This window comes from Lepidochelys olivacea, assembly GCF_965140295.1.
Source record: "Lepidochelys olivacea isolate rLepOli2 genome assembly, chromosome: 1".
Classification (NCBI taxonomy): domain Eukaryota; kingdom Metazoa; phylum Chordata; order Testudines; family Cheloniidae; genus Lepidochelys; species Lepidochelys olivacea.
In genome coordinates this window covers 10,351,324-10,367,846 of record NC_140411.1, presented here as the reverse complement: position 1 = coordinate 10,367,846, position 16,523 = coordinate 10,351,324, and the positions used below count along the sequence as shown (strand labels likewise).

Here is a 16,523-nt window from a genome sequence, read left to right as displayed (position 1 = left end):
CAGACCCCACCATGCCCGCTCCATCTTGGGGAAGGGCTCAGACATCAGGGTGGGGCGTGGCACGCTGGGACCAGCAGTCTCCGGGTGCTGCTGCCCCTTGAAGTGACAGACAAGGGTGGCTGGAGGCTGCATGTGACACTGCGGGCCGCTCTTGGCCTGACTGACTAGGCCCCGAGCCTAACACAATCGATAGGACTGAATGGATGCTGTAAATCAATAGCTAAATAGGAAGATTGCTCTCATTCAGCCCATGTCAGTGACCGACACTAGAAATGAGGGGAGACTACAGGCTTGGGGGATGGGAGGAACCTTCCTCCCTAGGCACTGACAGGCCAAGTGTGTGTGTGGGCGGGGGGCCCAGTTCACATGGACATCACCGATCCCCTGCTCCAGAGTCAGTCTCCCAGGCTGCGCCCTTCGGAGCATCACTCACCCTTGTGGGGGGTTCTTGTCCAGCCACCCGGCTTTGATGATGGGTAAGAGCTGGGCGGGGGCATCCAACCCCTCTGGGCTGCTGCTCTGCATGCTGGAGCTGCAGGAGGATACCGTGCCGCTGGACTGCAGGGTGCTCAAGCCATAGTCATTCCAACAGCTGCTGTCGCTGAGGGCGGGAGCAAAGGGGGAGATGCGGTTAGGAGAGGCCCATTAACCAGGCAGCTAACAGATCAGAAGGTCTGCACCCCGCTGGTCGAAAGGGTCCCAAGCTGTGACTTGCCCACCACCCTCCGCTCTCCGGATTTGCCTGTCTCCTCTCCGTACCTGTAGCCCCAGGATCAGGGTCTGAGATATAGAAGAACCCTCCTTCCCCCTAATGGGCAGGGCTGGCGAAAGCCAGGTGCAAGCAGAGCACAGAGCACTTCATACTCTTGCCCCAGTGATCACCCCTCATCCGAAATACAAAAAAGCCTGTCGGTCACGCACAGACTTTGCCCGCATTCCTTGTCCTTGGGATAATGTATTACCCTGAGCAAAGGGTCTGTTTTAAAGCAGCCATGCTGGCTGGGGGGCAGGGCGAGGACTTAGTGTGTGCTAATTGGGGGGGGGAGAAGGATGCAGGAGTTGTATAATGACCAGCGCAATGGGAGCCCCGATCCCGCTGTATACTACTGAGACATAAATCTGAAACAAGAGTAACCAGGCTCCCCCTCCTGGCTAAGCCAAGCCCAAGGAACGGCAGCCAAAGGCAGGGTCCGTAATGCGAGATGGGGGTGGAATTTCACAAGAAGAACGGGGGCTGGTTGAGCACCAAAAGGATCTCTCAGCGGAGAAGTCTCTGGGGCATGACTCCTCCTTTCCAGTAGTGGGTGCAGCAAAGGGGTCAGCTTGAGGCCAGGTATCAAGCATGGTATCAAGCAGGGGCCAAAGCCATCCCTGATTTAACTCTGTGACTTCACTGACTGGAGCTGGTACAAAGAGCCAGGCCCACTCTCTAAAACGAGGACAGGAGCACAGGGAGGATTTGCATAGAACATCTAGGACCCATTTGGGGCCACCCCAACAGACCTCACAGAGAGGGAAGGAAGGAGAGAGAGAGCACAGCCCCGTGGGTACGTCCAGCGTCTGCGGTGGAGACCACAAACCTCATCTCCCTTCCACCCTGTCCCAGCCCATCTGCCTGAGGTCCCTCTCCAGGACTAGAGCAAACAGGCTGCACACCTTCCCCGGCCCAGCTCACTCCCCCAGAGTGGCTGAGGCAGTCTTTGGTCTTCTGCTGGATTCTAACCACGTGCTCCATTACAGCCGAGACACATCTCCTCCACTTGGGGTCTGTAGGTCGGGTCACAGGTGCCAATTTTGGCCTTGCCGGGGGGAGGGGGGAAAGGGTGCTTGACCCCCACTTTGCCCCAGGCCCTGACCCCCACCCTGCCTTTCCCGCCCCTGCCCCACCTCTTCTTGCCCCATTCCACCCCCTCTCCTGAACGCCCCCCGCCCTCACTCCTCCCCACCCCCAGCACCTCCTGCACGCTGCTAAACAGCTGATCCACGGCAGGCCAGAGGCACTGGGAGGGAGTGGGAGGTGCTGATCAGTGGAGCCACCGGTGGGCAGGAGACGCTGGCGGGGTGGGAGAGAGCTGATAAGGGTGCTGCCAGTGGATGCTGAGCACCCACAGAGTCCTCGCCTACAGTTGGGGATGATGATTAATTACCAGGAGGGGGATCTGCAAACCAAAGTGACAGCAGCCTGTCACCTGAGACAAGCACAAAGCCAATCTATTTCTCCCCTCTCTCCTCCCAGGACTTTGACAGAAAAATGGCAATGGCTTTCAGATCTATGGGCCTTCCCGGCTCTCCAAAGCCCTCCACCCCGAGCAGTGTTCCGGACAGCCCAGTAAGGGAGCTTAGCCATGACGTCCACTAAGGACCAGGCTCCTGGCAGTCAATCTTAAATGGAAGGCACTCAGAATTCCTTGCACTGGACCCTGAAATGCTCGGCTTATCCACAGAGCCCAGGCAGTGGTAGGGAAAAAAAATCACTCCCTGCCCCCAAAGTGCCCTCACACTGCCCAAAAGGGGTACGTGCTCTCCCGGGACCATCCAGGTCTCGATCTGTAGGGGACAGCCGCTGCTGCGGGATTGGAAGTTCCTGCCCTAGAGGCAGGGCAGGATGAAGGTTTTGAGGGGCCGAAGGCTAACGGGAGGGCAGGGCTAACTACGAATGATGTACTGCAAACAAAATGATGAAGTCATCAAACATTTCTCTACATATATATTTACATATTATTTAATTAGCTAAAATGAACAAGTTTATTCTACTCTCACGACACTCAAATCTTCAAACAGATACTTCTGAGTAAGAGGTAGCACCGGGGATGCGATGCTGGCCTTCTCTTAGGCCTCCTTCCTCCAGGTAGTGGAGTGCTCATCTGTCTGAGGGTGATCACTGCAACATTCCCCATCCTGCTCCCCTCTTTCCAACGGGTGCTTCCACCCTCAGCTCTCCACATGGTGCAGTGCAAAGCCAAGCCCTGCAGGCGTTTTCCCCAAGCTATGGACTCGACACCAGTGCTTCTCAAGCTATCTGATGTTGGGGACCGGTCATTTTTTTTTTCCAGTGTGCGCGCAGACCAGCAGCCAATGGCTCGTGGACCGGCCGCGGTCCGTGGACCACCCCCACTTTGAGTAGCACTGCTCTACCCCACAGACCCTACTGCCCTCTGACTGCGGTCTGGGATGCAGCCAGCTTTTATTAGGTAAAAGAAAAACACGCAGGTGTAAAATCCACTGAAGCAGAGGAAGTAGGAGCGGGGAAATTACATTGGGTGGTGTTGTATTTCAGGCTATCTTGCTCTGAAAGCTGCCTCCCCGTGTTGCACTCGCAGATGACAATGAATTTCAGGTTTCGCATTGCACCCAAATATTATTTGTGGGATGACACCCAGTTTGTGTAGTTAATCTCCAGTAATTCACCACATCAGGCCCTTCTGTCACCAAGCTCTGCCGCAATCAAAATCATGGAATGGACTCGTAGGACAGGAAGGGACCTTGAGAGGTCATCTAGTCCGGTCCCCCGCACCCTGTGCAAGCAGGACTAAGTATTATCTATTCTAGACTGTGTGATCAGCAGCTTGGACGTGAGACTTTTTAAGCATGAGTCCTGTGTGCACCAGCCCCCTACGGTTTGCATTTGTTTGTTTTAAGCTTTCCGTAAGGAAAAGGTAACAGCTAGAAGGGACACAGGGGCAGTGCCCCTGACTTGCTTCACCCATTAAGGCTGCCACACAAGAGCCACGCTTCCTCAGCTCTCGCCCCTTAAGGCCCGACTCTACGTGCGCTGCACTGAGGACACCTTCGCCATCTGGATCCATGGGAAGGAAGCCCTTGAGGAGTTCCACCATGATCGCAACAATTTCCATCCCACCATCAACCTCAGCCTGGACCAGTCCACACAAGAGATCCACGTCCTGGACACTACGGTGCTAATAAGCGACGGTCACATAAACACCACCCTATACCGGAAACCGACTGACCGCTATTCCTACCTACATGCCTCCAGCTTTCACCCTGACCACACCGCACGGTCCATCGTCCACAGCCAAGCTCTGCGATGCAACCGCATTTGCTCCAACCCCTCAGACAGAGACAAACACCTACAGGATCTCTATCAAGCGTTCTTACAACTACAATACCCACCTGCGGAAGTGAAGAAACAGATTGACAGAGCCAGAAGAGTTCCCAGAAGTCACCTACTACAGGACAGGCCCAACAAAGAAAATAACAGAACGCCACTAGCCGTCACCGTCAGCCCCCAACTAAAACCTCTCCAACGCATCACCAAGGATCTACAACCTGTCCTGAAGGACAACCCATCACTCTCACAGATCTTGGGAGACAGGCCAGTCCTTGCCCACAGACAGCCACCCAACCTGAAGCAAATACTCACCAGCAACCACACACCACACAAGAATCATAGAATCATAGAATATCAGGGTTGGAAGGGACCCCTGAAGGTCATCTAGTCCAACCCCCTGCTCGAAGCAGGACCAATTCCCAGTTAAATCATCCCAGCCAGGGCTTTGTCAAGCCTGACCTTAAAAACCTCTAAGGAAGGAGATTCTACCACCTCCCTAGGTAACGCATTCCAGTGTTTCACCACCCTCTTAGTGAAAAAGTTTTTCCTAATATCCAATCTAAACCTCCCGCACTGCAACTTGAGACCATTATTCCTCGTTCTGTCATCTGCTACCATTGAGAACAGTCTAGAGCCATCCTCTTTGGAACCCCCTTTCAGGTAGTTGAAAGCAGCTATCAAATCCCCCCTCATTCTTCTCTTTTGCAGGCTAAACAATCCCAGCTCCCTCAGCCTCTCTTCATAAGTCATGTGTTCTAGACCCCTACTCATTTTTGTTGCCCTTCGCTGGACTCTCTCCAATTTATCCACATCCTTCTTGTAGTGAGGGGCCCAAAACTGGACACAGTACTCCAGATGAGGCCTCACCAATGTTGAATAGAGGGGAACGATCACGTCCCTCAATCTGCTCGCTATGCCCCTACTTATACATCCCAAAATGCCATTGGCCTTCTTGGCAACAAGGGCACACTGCTGACTCATATCCAGCTTCTCGTCCACTGTCACCCCTACGTCCTTTTCCGCAGAACTGCTGCCTAGCCATTCGGTCCCTAGTCTGTAGCGGTGCATTGGATTCTTCCATCCTAAGTGCAGGACCCTGCACTTATCCTTATTGAACCTCATCAGATTTCTTTTGGCCCAATCCTCCAATTTGTCTAGGTCCTTCTGTATCCTATCCCTCCCCTCCAGCGTATCTACCACTCCTCCCAGTTTAGTATCATCCGCAAATTTGCTGAGAGTGCAATCCACACCATCCTCCAGATCATTTATGAAGATATTGAACAAAACCGGCCCCAGGACCGACCCTTGGGGCACTCCACTTGATACCGGCTGCCAACTAGACATGGAGCCATTGATCACTACCCGTTGAGCCCGACAATCTAGCCAGCTTTCTACCCACCTTATAGTGCATTCATCCAGCCCATACTTCCTTAACTTGCTGACAAGAATACTGTGGGAGACTGTGTGAAAAGCTTTGCTAAAGTCAAGAAACAATACATCCACTGCTTTCCCTTCATCCACAGAACCAGTAATCTCCTCATAAAGGGCAATTAGATTAGTCAGGCATGACCTTCCCTTGGTGAATCCATGCTGGCTGTTCCTGATCACTTTCCTCTCATGCAAGTGCATCAGGATTGATTCTTTGAGGACCTGCTCCATGATTTTTCCAGGGACTGAGGTGAGGCTGACTGGCCTGTAGTTCCCAGGATCCTCCTTCTTCCCTTTTTTAAAGATGAGCACTACATTAGCCTTTTTCCAGTCATCCGGGACTTCCCCGGTTCGCCACGAGTTTTCAAAGATAATGGCCAATGGCTCTGCAATCACAGCCGCCAATTCCTTCAGCACTCTCGGATGCAACTCGTCCGGCCCCATGGACTTGTGCACGTCCAGCTTTTCTAAATAGTCCCGAACCATCTCTATCTCCACAGAGGGCTGGCCATCTCTTCCCCATTTTGTGATGCCCAGCGCAGCAGTCTGGGAGCTGACCTTGTTCGTGAAGACAGAGGTAAAAAAAGCATTGAGTACATTAGCTTTTTCCACATCCTCTGTCACAAGGTTGCCTCCCTCATTCAGTAAGGGGCCCACACATTCCTTGGCTTTCTTCTTGTTGCCAACATACCTGAAGAAACCCTTCTTGAGAACCACTAACCCAGGAACCTATCCTTGCATCAAAGCCCGTTGCCAACTGTGCCCACATATATTTTCAGGGGACACCATCATAGGGCCTAATCACATCAGCCACACTATCAAAGGCTTGTTCACCTGCACATCTACCAATGTGATATATGCCCTCATGCGCCAGCAATGCCCCTCTGCCATGTACATTGGTCAAACTGGACAGTCTCTACGTAAAAGAATAAATGGACACAAATCAGATGTCAAGAATTATAACATTCAAAAACCAGTCGGAGAACACTTCAATCTCTCTGGTCACTCGATTTCTGATCTCAAAGTGACTATCCTTCAACAAAAAAACTTCGAAAACAGACTCCAACAAGAGACTGCTGAATTGGAATTAATTTGCAAATTGGATACAATTAACTTAGGCTTGAATAAAGACTGGGAGTGGTTGAGTCATTATACTAAGTGAAACTATTTCCCCTTGTTTACTCCTCCTCCCCCCCCCCCACTGTTCCTCAGACGTTCTTGTTAACTCCTGGAAATGTACTGGAATTGGCCCACCTTGATTATCACTTCAAAAGGTTTTCTCTCCCCCCACCCCACTCTCCTGCTGGTAATAGCTCATCTTAAGTGAACACTTTCCTTACAGTGTATATTTTTTCATGGTCTGTGTGTATATATAAAATCTCCTCACTGTACTTTCCACTTTATGCATCCGATGAAGTGAGCTGTAGCTCACGAAAGCTTATGCTCAAATAAATTGGTTAGTCTCTAAGGTGCCACAAGTACTCCTTTTCTTTTTGCAAATACAGACTAACACGGCTGCTACTCTGAAACAGATCTTTAGATGGTTGCCCAGTCATAATATTTATCACTTCTGTACTACCTTAGCTCTTCAAAATCACTGTATAAACATTAAACAAACTTAAGCTAAAGCCTTTTAGTTTTTGAATGACTAGGAGCTGACAAAACAGAGCTATTCCCTGTTGAGTTCTCTGCCCCCCTGAACAAACAGACTTCACTGAAAATCAGCATCTTAAAAGAACCATTAAGGATCTTTCAAAAGAACAGTCCAACCATGGCTGCTGTAGTAACATCCTTGTTACATCCGGTCTGGTGTTTGTTGACGGCTGGTGTAGAATGTAGGGAGAGCTTCCTGTTTCGTTTGCATGTGTAAATCAAGCAGACCGTGCTTATTTATTTTCCTTAAAGTGCTCAGAGTTTAGGGGAGGAAAGTGAATGAGATTCTGCTTATACCACATGTGAAAAAGCAGAAGGGACCAAAATCTATTCTTGTGCAAAAATCTGTTCTCCCTGAAGTCAATAAGGCTACACAGTTGTGCCGGTCAGCAGGAATTGACCTGTGTTCTCATTCCCTTCTCGAATCACACCCCGTGCTTACCCAACGTTTCCCACTCGGGAAAGAAGTTAGTTTGAGTTGGGGCAGAAAAATGAGGACTGACTTCAGGTTTATTTAGCTTTAAGTTTTTGGAATGAAACCCCAAAGAAATCAAATGTGAGGTGCTTTGATGATGGATTGAACGGCTAGAGAACCAGCAAACGGACAGAACCTGCCTTTCGCCCGTGCAGCCAGCCTTTCTGTCCTAGCCTGCTACAAAGTAGATTTAAAATCCTTGCGGAAGAGGGGAGGGAGAAACCTACAACACTGTGTGTTGAGCTTCCTCCCGTGCTTTTGCAGCCCCTTAAAAGTACAAAGATGCATTGGCCTGTGGAACTAGGCTGAGCATAAGGGAAGAACTTGGTGGCCTGTGCATCCCAGTACAGAAAAATACACCAAAGAAAAAAACTGGATGTTTTTGATTTTGAGTACAGTTCAATGAAGTTTTGAACACAGGGCAGCATACATCTGAAGCCCCACGATGGAACATACTGTAAAAGTTAAAGTCCTGGTGTCCCGAATGGGACGTTTTGTTTGTGTTTCCTACAAATGTGTGGGAATTCGTTCCTTATACACGGGAGGGGCAACTGTTCTGGCTGGCCCTGGATAGAGTGGGTGCAGGTTCTGTGCACGCTTCCCACCCTACTGCTCTGGTACTGCCTCTTCCCCCCGCCACCTCCATGGCAAAAAACCCCCCCAAAAATGTAAACTGGTCCTTTAATTTAAAAATACATTAAAAACAACAAAAAAATTAATTAATAACAGCAAAAATAAATCAGGCAATATGCAAAAAATGTATCTAAGTCTGCTCAGCTACAAAAAACAAACCTTTTAATCCGCAATGGTCAAATATTAACATTTTTAATTTTAAAATCACCACCTTAAATCATGGCGACCTGCCCAAAATTGTCTCTTTAAAATTGTGTAGGTAAAAGGCCTAGTAAACAAAAGGCAAAAAACCAATAACACAACAAAATAAACTATAAATAAATGCCTATAATTTCTGCAAATCAAATAACCTTTAAATCCTGCGATAGTATGTTTGGGGTGTAAATGTAAAGTAAGGTTTGTAATCAACAAAAAGCATTTAAAGCATTGTATACCAACACTGTGTCCGGTATCTGCTTGCTCCCCATCCCGTAAAAAACCCCCCTATTGTGGGTCTAACAGTACTGCCTCTTCCCCCTGCCACCTCCTTGCCCTGCCCCCCCACCCCACCAGGCACTCACTGTTTGTCCAGAAATGGGACCCACATAGAAGATGCCCCTCTGCAATGGCTTTTGTGCTGATAGAACTAGAGACCAACTAGTCTCCTGCAGGCTGCAGCCCCACTCCAAGTGTCGTCCCCCCCTCCCCCCCCAGCAATGGCACAGAGCAGGCTGGGTGAATTAGCACATGCAGGCAGAGAGTGGCAGGGCTTCCTTCACTGCTTTAAAGCTGTGAAACCGAGTTTGGCAAGTTCAGCTAAACAAACTGACTGGAGAATACGGATCCTTCCAGGACTCAAGCTCCAGTCAACAACAGACTCCAAACAGCTAGCGCGGAGGGGGCGGGGGGCATTAGTCAGATGCCTCCCACAAACACATCAACTTGCCTCCCTCCTCCTTCCCCCACACCCTTGAGTGTCACACACCACTGAGTTCCAGAGACGCCTACACCCAAAGCCCAGCATCACAACTAGCTACTAGGGGCCTGATCCAAAGTCCTGGGAAGTCCAGGGACAGATTCCCACTGACTTCAGTGGGGCTTTGCATCAGGCCCTTTCCCTTTAATGGACCAGCCCAGCAACCTGAATCCAGACTTCTAAATCCAGATCCAAACCTCGCAGCTCGGGCTCATGTCTAGACGGACATGGGACACACGGACAGACATTCCAACAGGTTTTACTCTGGGGAATTATTTCCTTGTCTGTAAATGCTTAGCCAAAGGGACACAAAGTATCTATAATTACAGAGAACACCCAGACATTGTTTCCCAGCTAAATTCATCCAGCAAATAAATGAATTGCTATTTCATTATGTGAAATTGCTCTCAGTTGCCCATTAAGACTACAAATTACTTGGGCAATGGGAAATTATTTTACTCCTCTTAGTGATTCCCCCTGCTCACTGCATATAACTAAGCAACGTTCTCCTTTGGTTGTGGTTTTCATTGTGCGGATTTGAGAGCAGCAGTGAGGCCTAGCGGGCAGGACAATAGATGCAGGAGAGCAGAGTTCTATTCCTGTCACTGGCCAGTGGTGTGGCCTAGGACAATCACAGAATATCAGGGTTGGAAGGGACCTCAGGAGGCCATCTAGTCCAACCCCCTGCTCAAAGCAGGACCAACACCCACTAAATCATCCCAGCCAGGGCTTTGTCAAGCCGGCCTTAAAAACCTCTAAGGCTGGAGATTCCACCACCTCCCTAGGTAACCCATTGCAGTGCTTCACCACCCTCCTAGACAGTGTTTCCTAATATCCAACCTAGACCTCCCCCAAGCCACACTGCTCCTCTGCAAAGCACTTGGAGACACAGGGACAGAACAGAGGATTGAACCTAGGTCTCTGGCAAACACTCTAACCACTGAGCCCACCCTCCCCCTAAAGAAAGGGATGGGTTTAGATGACAGACGCTGATTGTTTACTGGGGTCGATTTGCCTAGCACTATGTGGACACACGCATAGGATGGCTGCCCCCACCCATCCGGCATTAGGGTTCAGGCCCATACAGCTACACCACGCTCTCTCCCCGGGCAGGCCTCCTGCGAGCCCCAGTCACTCGGGAGCAGGTTAGCAGCACGCAAACAAGAGAGCTTTCCATGGCAGAGATGGCTTCTTTGCAGTATTGACCCAAATCTAGTAAAACGTCCAGGGCCAACACAGAAGCCAGCGTGTCCTAGGGCTTGTCTGCACAGGGAAACTCAGGCCTGGTGTACGTGACAAAGTTAGATCGACACAAGGCAGCTTATGTCGGCCTAGCTGTGTGCGTGGGCCTGCACTTCAATTGGTATCCCACTGACATAAGCGCCCGGTTACACGGCGAGGTGGAGGTACTGTGGCAGAGCAGCGTACAGTCCCAGTCGATGCACCCAGCTCAATGCGGTGCATGTGTGGATACTGCATTCCTTATGTTGACCCTAACTGTCCTTCAGCAGCTGTCCCACAATGCCCGGCGCGGACCGCTGTGGTCACCATTGTAAACTCCACTGCCCAGGGGTCACGGAGACCGGAAACTCCCCGCCCCTTTAAAGCCCCGCACATTTTTGAAATGCCTTTTCCTGGTGGCCCGGTTTGGCACGCACCCCCAGCAGTTCTCCACCGTTGGGTGCAGCTGGCCAGCTGCCGACACGCTCCTGCTGGGAGTGGACAGGAGATACTGGATCTCCTGGGCCTGTGTGGAGAAGAGGCTGTGCAGGCAGAACTGCCTTTGTGACCTTCAGGAGTGAGATATCAGCTGAAACCACCGATGCCTGAGGGAAACGGTGCCAGTATTCAGTGCTGTTTGCCCCATACTGCTGCAGTCATGCAACCGAGCAATTCCCTCCTCATTTCCCCAGCCCCTGGTGAGCCATACTCACCAGGACTCGTGCTGTGACTGGAAATCCCAAGCAGAAGTGAGAATGCAGTGCTTAAAACTTTAGGGGAGTGAGTTCAGCATCTTACGTTTCATTTTCTGTCGTGATCGCACTGACAGTGATACCTCTGTGTGTTTTATCTTCATCTGCTGCCATTGTGGCCTTCAGATGCTGCAGACTCTGGTGGACCTGCAGATTCAACAGTCCCAGGCTCACCTCCCTCTGCAGCCTGTTGAGAACTCAATATCAGGACCTCCCTGTACCCTCCCTCCACATTAACATGGCGTCAGGGATCAGCACACTACCTCTGCCTTATGTGACCATCCAACATCTTGACAGACGAAAGGAAATACGACAAAGCCAGTCCGTCAATGGTCCTTGACAGTGGTGTGGGAGAAAAGCCCAATGCACAAGCGGCAAACCTTCCCAAAGTGGCTACAGGTCGACTCGCCAGATGGTGCTTGGAGCACACTCTGCTTCCTGATGTCTCTCCACGATGACTGCACTAGCCTTGACATGTCTTGTCCAGACTGAGCGGACGTGAGCAGGCCTCTCCCAGTTGTCAGGAGGAATGCTGAATTTCTTGAGACCTTGCCTGACCTTGTTGCTGTACCAGACTTTGGCCTGGCTCTGCGTCGCAGGCAGGTCTTGAGTTGGCCATACAGCACAGCCTTCAGCAGATGATCTAGAGGCTTGTAGGGACCCATTCCATGCGTCCCAGCCAGCGAAGCCTGCGAGCGTCCAGCGTAGTCTGCATAGACTGTAGGCTGGTTCTCTCTAGGATCTCGTTATTGATGATCCGTTGGTCCCAAGTGACTCCAGGGATTTTTCTTAGATTGGAAGCTGTTCAATCTCCACTCCTGTGACCCAGTTTTCACAGCCGTAAAGGGGGTACCGAGGCCACAAGCCTGATATTCAGGGCCAGCAGCTTGTTGTTCCAGACACGTGAGGTAAGTTTGCCAGCGGTGACAGAGGCTTTTCAGATTCTGGCATCAAGTTCTCTATCCGGGCTTAGTGAGCTGGTTAGAGTTGAGCCAAGATAGCACAGAGTCATAGAATCATAGAATCATAGAATATCAGGGTTGGAAGGGACCTCAGGAGGTCATCTAGTCCAACACCCTGCTCAAAAGCAGGACCCATACCCAATTAAATCATCCCAGCCAGGGCTTTGTCAAGCCTGACCTTAAAAACTTCTAAGGAAGGAGTTTCCACCACCTCCCTAGGCAACGCATTCCAGTGTTTCACCACCCTCTTAGTGAAAAAGTTTATCCTAATATCCAACCTAAACCTCCCCCACTGCAACTTGAGACCATTACTCCTTGTCCTGTCCTCTTCCACCACTGAGAATAGTCTAGAACCATCCTCTCTGGAACTACCTCTCAGGTAGTTGAAAGCAGCTATCAAATCCCCCCTCATTCTTCTCTTCTGCAGACTAAACAATCCCAGTTCCCTCAGCCTCTCCTCATAACTCATGTGTTCCAGACCCCTAATCATTTTTGTTGCCCTTCGCTGGACTCTCTCCAATTTATCCACATCCTTCTTGTAGGTTGGGGCCCAAAACGATGTCCAGAGTCAGAGTCCTGCGTGGCAGGAGGCAATTAATGGCCCTGCACACTTGCATGACAGCGGTCCCCACGGTGGATTTCCCAACTCCAAATTGATTCCTGACTGACCAGGAGCAATCTGGTATTGCAAGTTCCCACAGTGCAAGCACCATTCGCTTCTCCGCTGTCAATGCAGCTCTTATGTTGGTGCCCCTGTGCTGGCAAGCTGGGACAAGTCTGGCACACAGATCCAGGCATGTAGCTTTGTGCATCTGAAAGTTCAGCAGTCACAGCTTGTCATCCCAAACCTGCATTACAATGAGATCCTACCAGGCAGTGTCTGTTTCCCAGACCCAGAAGCAGCACTCCACCGCCTGCAGCTGCTCCATGAATGCCCCCAACAACCTTGAATTGGTTCTTGCTATGTGCCACAGCCATCTGTTGTCCAAGAAATCATCATGTTCCCCAGTCGTTTGGTTCTTCTTGCAGCTCTGTACACACTCCAAGATCCTGTGCTTGCAACGCTCGTGACAATGGTGAAGAGCTGCACAGGCTCCTTGCTTCTGTCAGAGATGGCAGACAGCAAGGAGGGCCGTGAGGGTTGTTGGGTTTTGAAGAAAGGTGCAAAAATGATGGGATACAGATGCCATTATGGGTTGGAGACCCTTGCAAACTGGGAAGTTGACCCCATGCTCCCAGTCACTGCTGTGCGACACATTTCGGTCCCATCATGCATTGCCAAAACTTCCCAAAAGACAGAGCGCTGGATGGTGGCAAGTTGCACAGTGGGATACCTACCCATGGTGCACCACACTCTGCATCTATACAGGCACTCGGAGTAAGTACACACTCCAGTGAAACAAGGAGCCACGTATGCACACACACACACACAACGTACTGACTGCAGTGGCTGTATGCTGACGTCACTTGAGTCAATATAAATTTGTGGTGTAGGCGTGGCCTCAGGAAAGTTAATCCAAATCAACTATTGCCTCTGTTTTCACTAACAAGGTCAGCTCCCAGACTGCTGTGCTGGGCATCACAAAATGGGGAAGAGATGGCCAGCCCTCTGTGGAGATAGAGGTGGTTAGGGACTATTTAGAAAAGCTGGACGTGCACAAGTCCATGGGCCGGACGAGTTGCATCCGAGAGTGCTGAAGGAATTGGTGGCTGTGATTGCAGAGCCATTGGCCATTATCTTTGAAAACTCGTGGCAAACCGGGGAAGTCCCGGATGACTGGAAAAAGGCTAATGTAGTGCCAATCTTTAAAAAAGGGAAGAAGGAGGATCCGGGGAACGACAGGCCAGTCAGCCTCACCTCAGTCCCTGGAAAAATCATGGAGCAGGTCCTCAAAGAATCAATCCTGAAGCACTTAGAGGAGGGGAAAGTGATCAGGAACAGCCAGCATGGATTCACCAAAAGCAAGTCATGCCTGACTAATCTAATTGCCTTCTATGATGAGATCACTGGCTCTGTGGATGAGGGGAAAGCAGTGGATGTATTGTTTCTTGACTTTAGCAAAGCTTTTGACACGGTCTCCCACAGTATTCTTGTCAGCAAGTTAAGGAAGTATGGGCTGGATGAATGCACTACAAGGTGGGTAGAAAGCTGGCTAGATTGTCGGGCTCAATGGGTAGTGATCAATGGCTCCATGTCTAGTTGGCAGCCGGTATCAAGTGGAGTGCCCCAAGGGTCGGTCCTGGGGCCGGTTTTGTTCAATATCTTCATAAATGATCTGGAGGATGGTGTGGATTGCACTCTCAGCAAATTTGCGGATGATACTAAACTGGGAGGAGTGGTAGATACGCTGGAGGGCAGGGATAGGCTACAGAGGGACCTAGACAAATTGGAGGATTGGGCCAAAAGAAATCTGATGAGGTTCAATAAGGATAAGTGCAGGGTCCTGCACTTAGGACGGAAGAACCCAATGCACAGCTACAGACTAGGGACCGAATGGCTAGGCAGCAGTTCTGCGGAAAAGGACCTAGGGGTGACAGTGGACGAGAAGCTGGATATGAGTCAGCAGTGTGCCCTTGTTGCCAAGAAGGCCAATGGCATTTTGGGATGTATAAGTAGGGGCATAGCGAGCAGATTGAGGGACGTGATCGTTCCCCTCTATTCGACATTGGTGAGGCCTCATCTGGAGTACTGTGTCCAGTTTTGGGCCCCAACCTACAAGAAGGATGTAGATAAATTGGAGAGAGTCCAGCGAAGGGCAACAAAAATGATTAGGGGTCTGGAACACATGACTTATGAGGAGAGGCTGAGGGAGCTGGGATTGTTTAGCCTGCAGAAGAGAAGAATGAGGGGGGATTTGATAGCTGCTTTCAACTACCTGAAAGGGGGTTCCAAAGAGGATGGCTCTAGACTGTTCTCAATGGTAGCAGATGACAGAACGAGGAGTAATGGTCTCAAGTTGCAGTGGGGGAGGTTTAGATTGGATATTAGGAAAAACTTTTTCACTAAGAGGGTGGTGAAACACTGGAATGCGTTACCTAGGGAGGTGGTAGAATCTCCTTCCTTAGAGGTTTTTAAGGTCAGGCTTGACAAAGCCCTGGCTGGGATGATTTAACTGGGAATTGGTCCTGCTTCGAGCAGGGGGTTGGACTAGATGACCTTCTGGGGTCCCTTCCAACCCTGATATTCTATGATTCTATGATTCTAAAGGTGTGAATTTCAAGTGGATTGGTTAAACAGCATTAAATCCTTGTGCGGGTGCTCTTATTCTGAATTAATTGACCTTAATTCGGTTTAGCTGAATTCACTTCCAAAATGAATTAAATTGAACCAAATTAAAGAGAACAGGAGAGCTAACAAGTTCGGTAGCAAGGGCAAGCAAGCTGTTTTGGTCTCACCGGCCAGGGCTTCTGCTGTCCCTATGGTCAGATCTGCTGAATGGGCGGCCAGCAGCCTGAGCCCGCTTGGGAGGGAGGGATGCGTGGAGACGGAAGGGTGACTGGCTCTGAGCTGCTCAGGAGAGTCTGCAGAGATCGGCACAGCGACAGACACCGTGGCGATCCTGGTGGTAGGACAGGCCGAAGGCAGGCCGGGTCCTTTGGGTAAAATCAAATGCAAAGGGCCAGATCCATTATGTACTTATGATCCTGCTCTCAGCAATGCCAGGGTAAATCCAGAGTCACTCCACTCCCTTCAGAAGGGTGGCTCTGGATTTACACAGGCATCACTCAGAGCGGTGTCTGGCCCAAAGGAATGCATATAACAAGCTCGCATGAGAAATGAGGTGCTTTTAAGTAGCCAAGGATCTGCCAGCCCAAGCTAGATCTCCTAGGGCCTGCATGTGTAACGCTCAGCACTGCCTCCCTTCCGAGGCTGCTGTCAGCCACCTGATCAGTCCTTCACTGACTCCATAATGCACCACAGCAGGGGCAGCACAGAAGGGGGGAGGACACATGCACACACGTAGGAGGAGGAGGAGAAGGGGATGGCAGAGGCGGTCCCTACTTGGCAGCCGGCGGCTGGTCGTAATAGTCTTCAATGAGCTCGTCCTCGCTGAACAAGCTGTTGACTCGCTCCGGGCATGGCCTCCCCCTCATGGTCTCGGCATCGTCCTGCAGAGACAGAGACAGGGAGGGTGACGTGCAACAGCCATTTCTGTCCCTGCTGTCAGCGGGGCTGGCCGGTGCAGCCGGGATGAAGCAGTCCCACACCCCTGCGTGCTCTGCCCACGTTGCAGCTCATGCAGACAGACCTGAGCCTGCATTAGCACCTCACTAACTCGGGTCCCAGCCGCAGGCCAGCTGCCTGCGTAATAACCCTGGGTTCCTCCAAGTGGTCCAGCTGACGGGCGAGGCTGAGTCCTCTGGGGGACTAGCC

The 16,523-nt window shown here is 50.7% G+C and overlaps 1 protein-coding gene across 3 annotated transcripts in view; it reads right to left on the bottom strand.

The window, feature by feature from the left end:
* Positions 1-16,523, bottom strand: part of ARAP1 (ArfGAP with RhoGAP domain, ankyrin repeat and PH domain 1) — a 228,506-nt gene that overhangs the window by 70,832 nt on the left and 141,151 nt on the right. For all 3 annotated transcript variants that reach the window (XM_084630993.1, XM_084630992.1, XM_084630994.1), the window contains 2 exons: positions 16,152-16,258; positions 434-601 (listed from right to left, as the gene is read on the bottom strand). In XM_084630993.1, the coding sequence (XP_084487119.1) occupies positions 434-601; positions 16,152-16,258 (275 nt within the window). The remainder of the gene's footprint in view (positions 1-433; positions 602-16,151; positions 16,259-16,523) is intronic.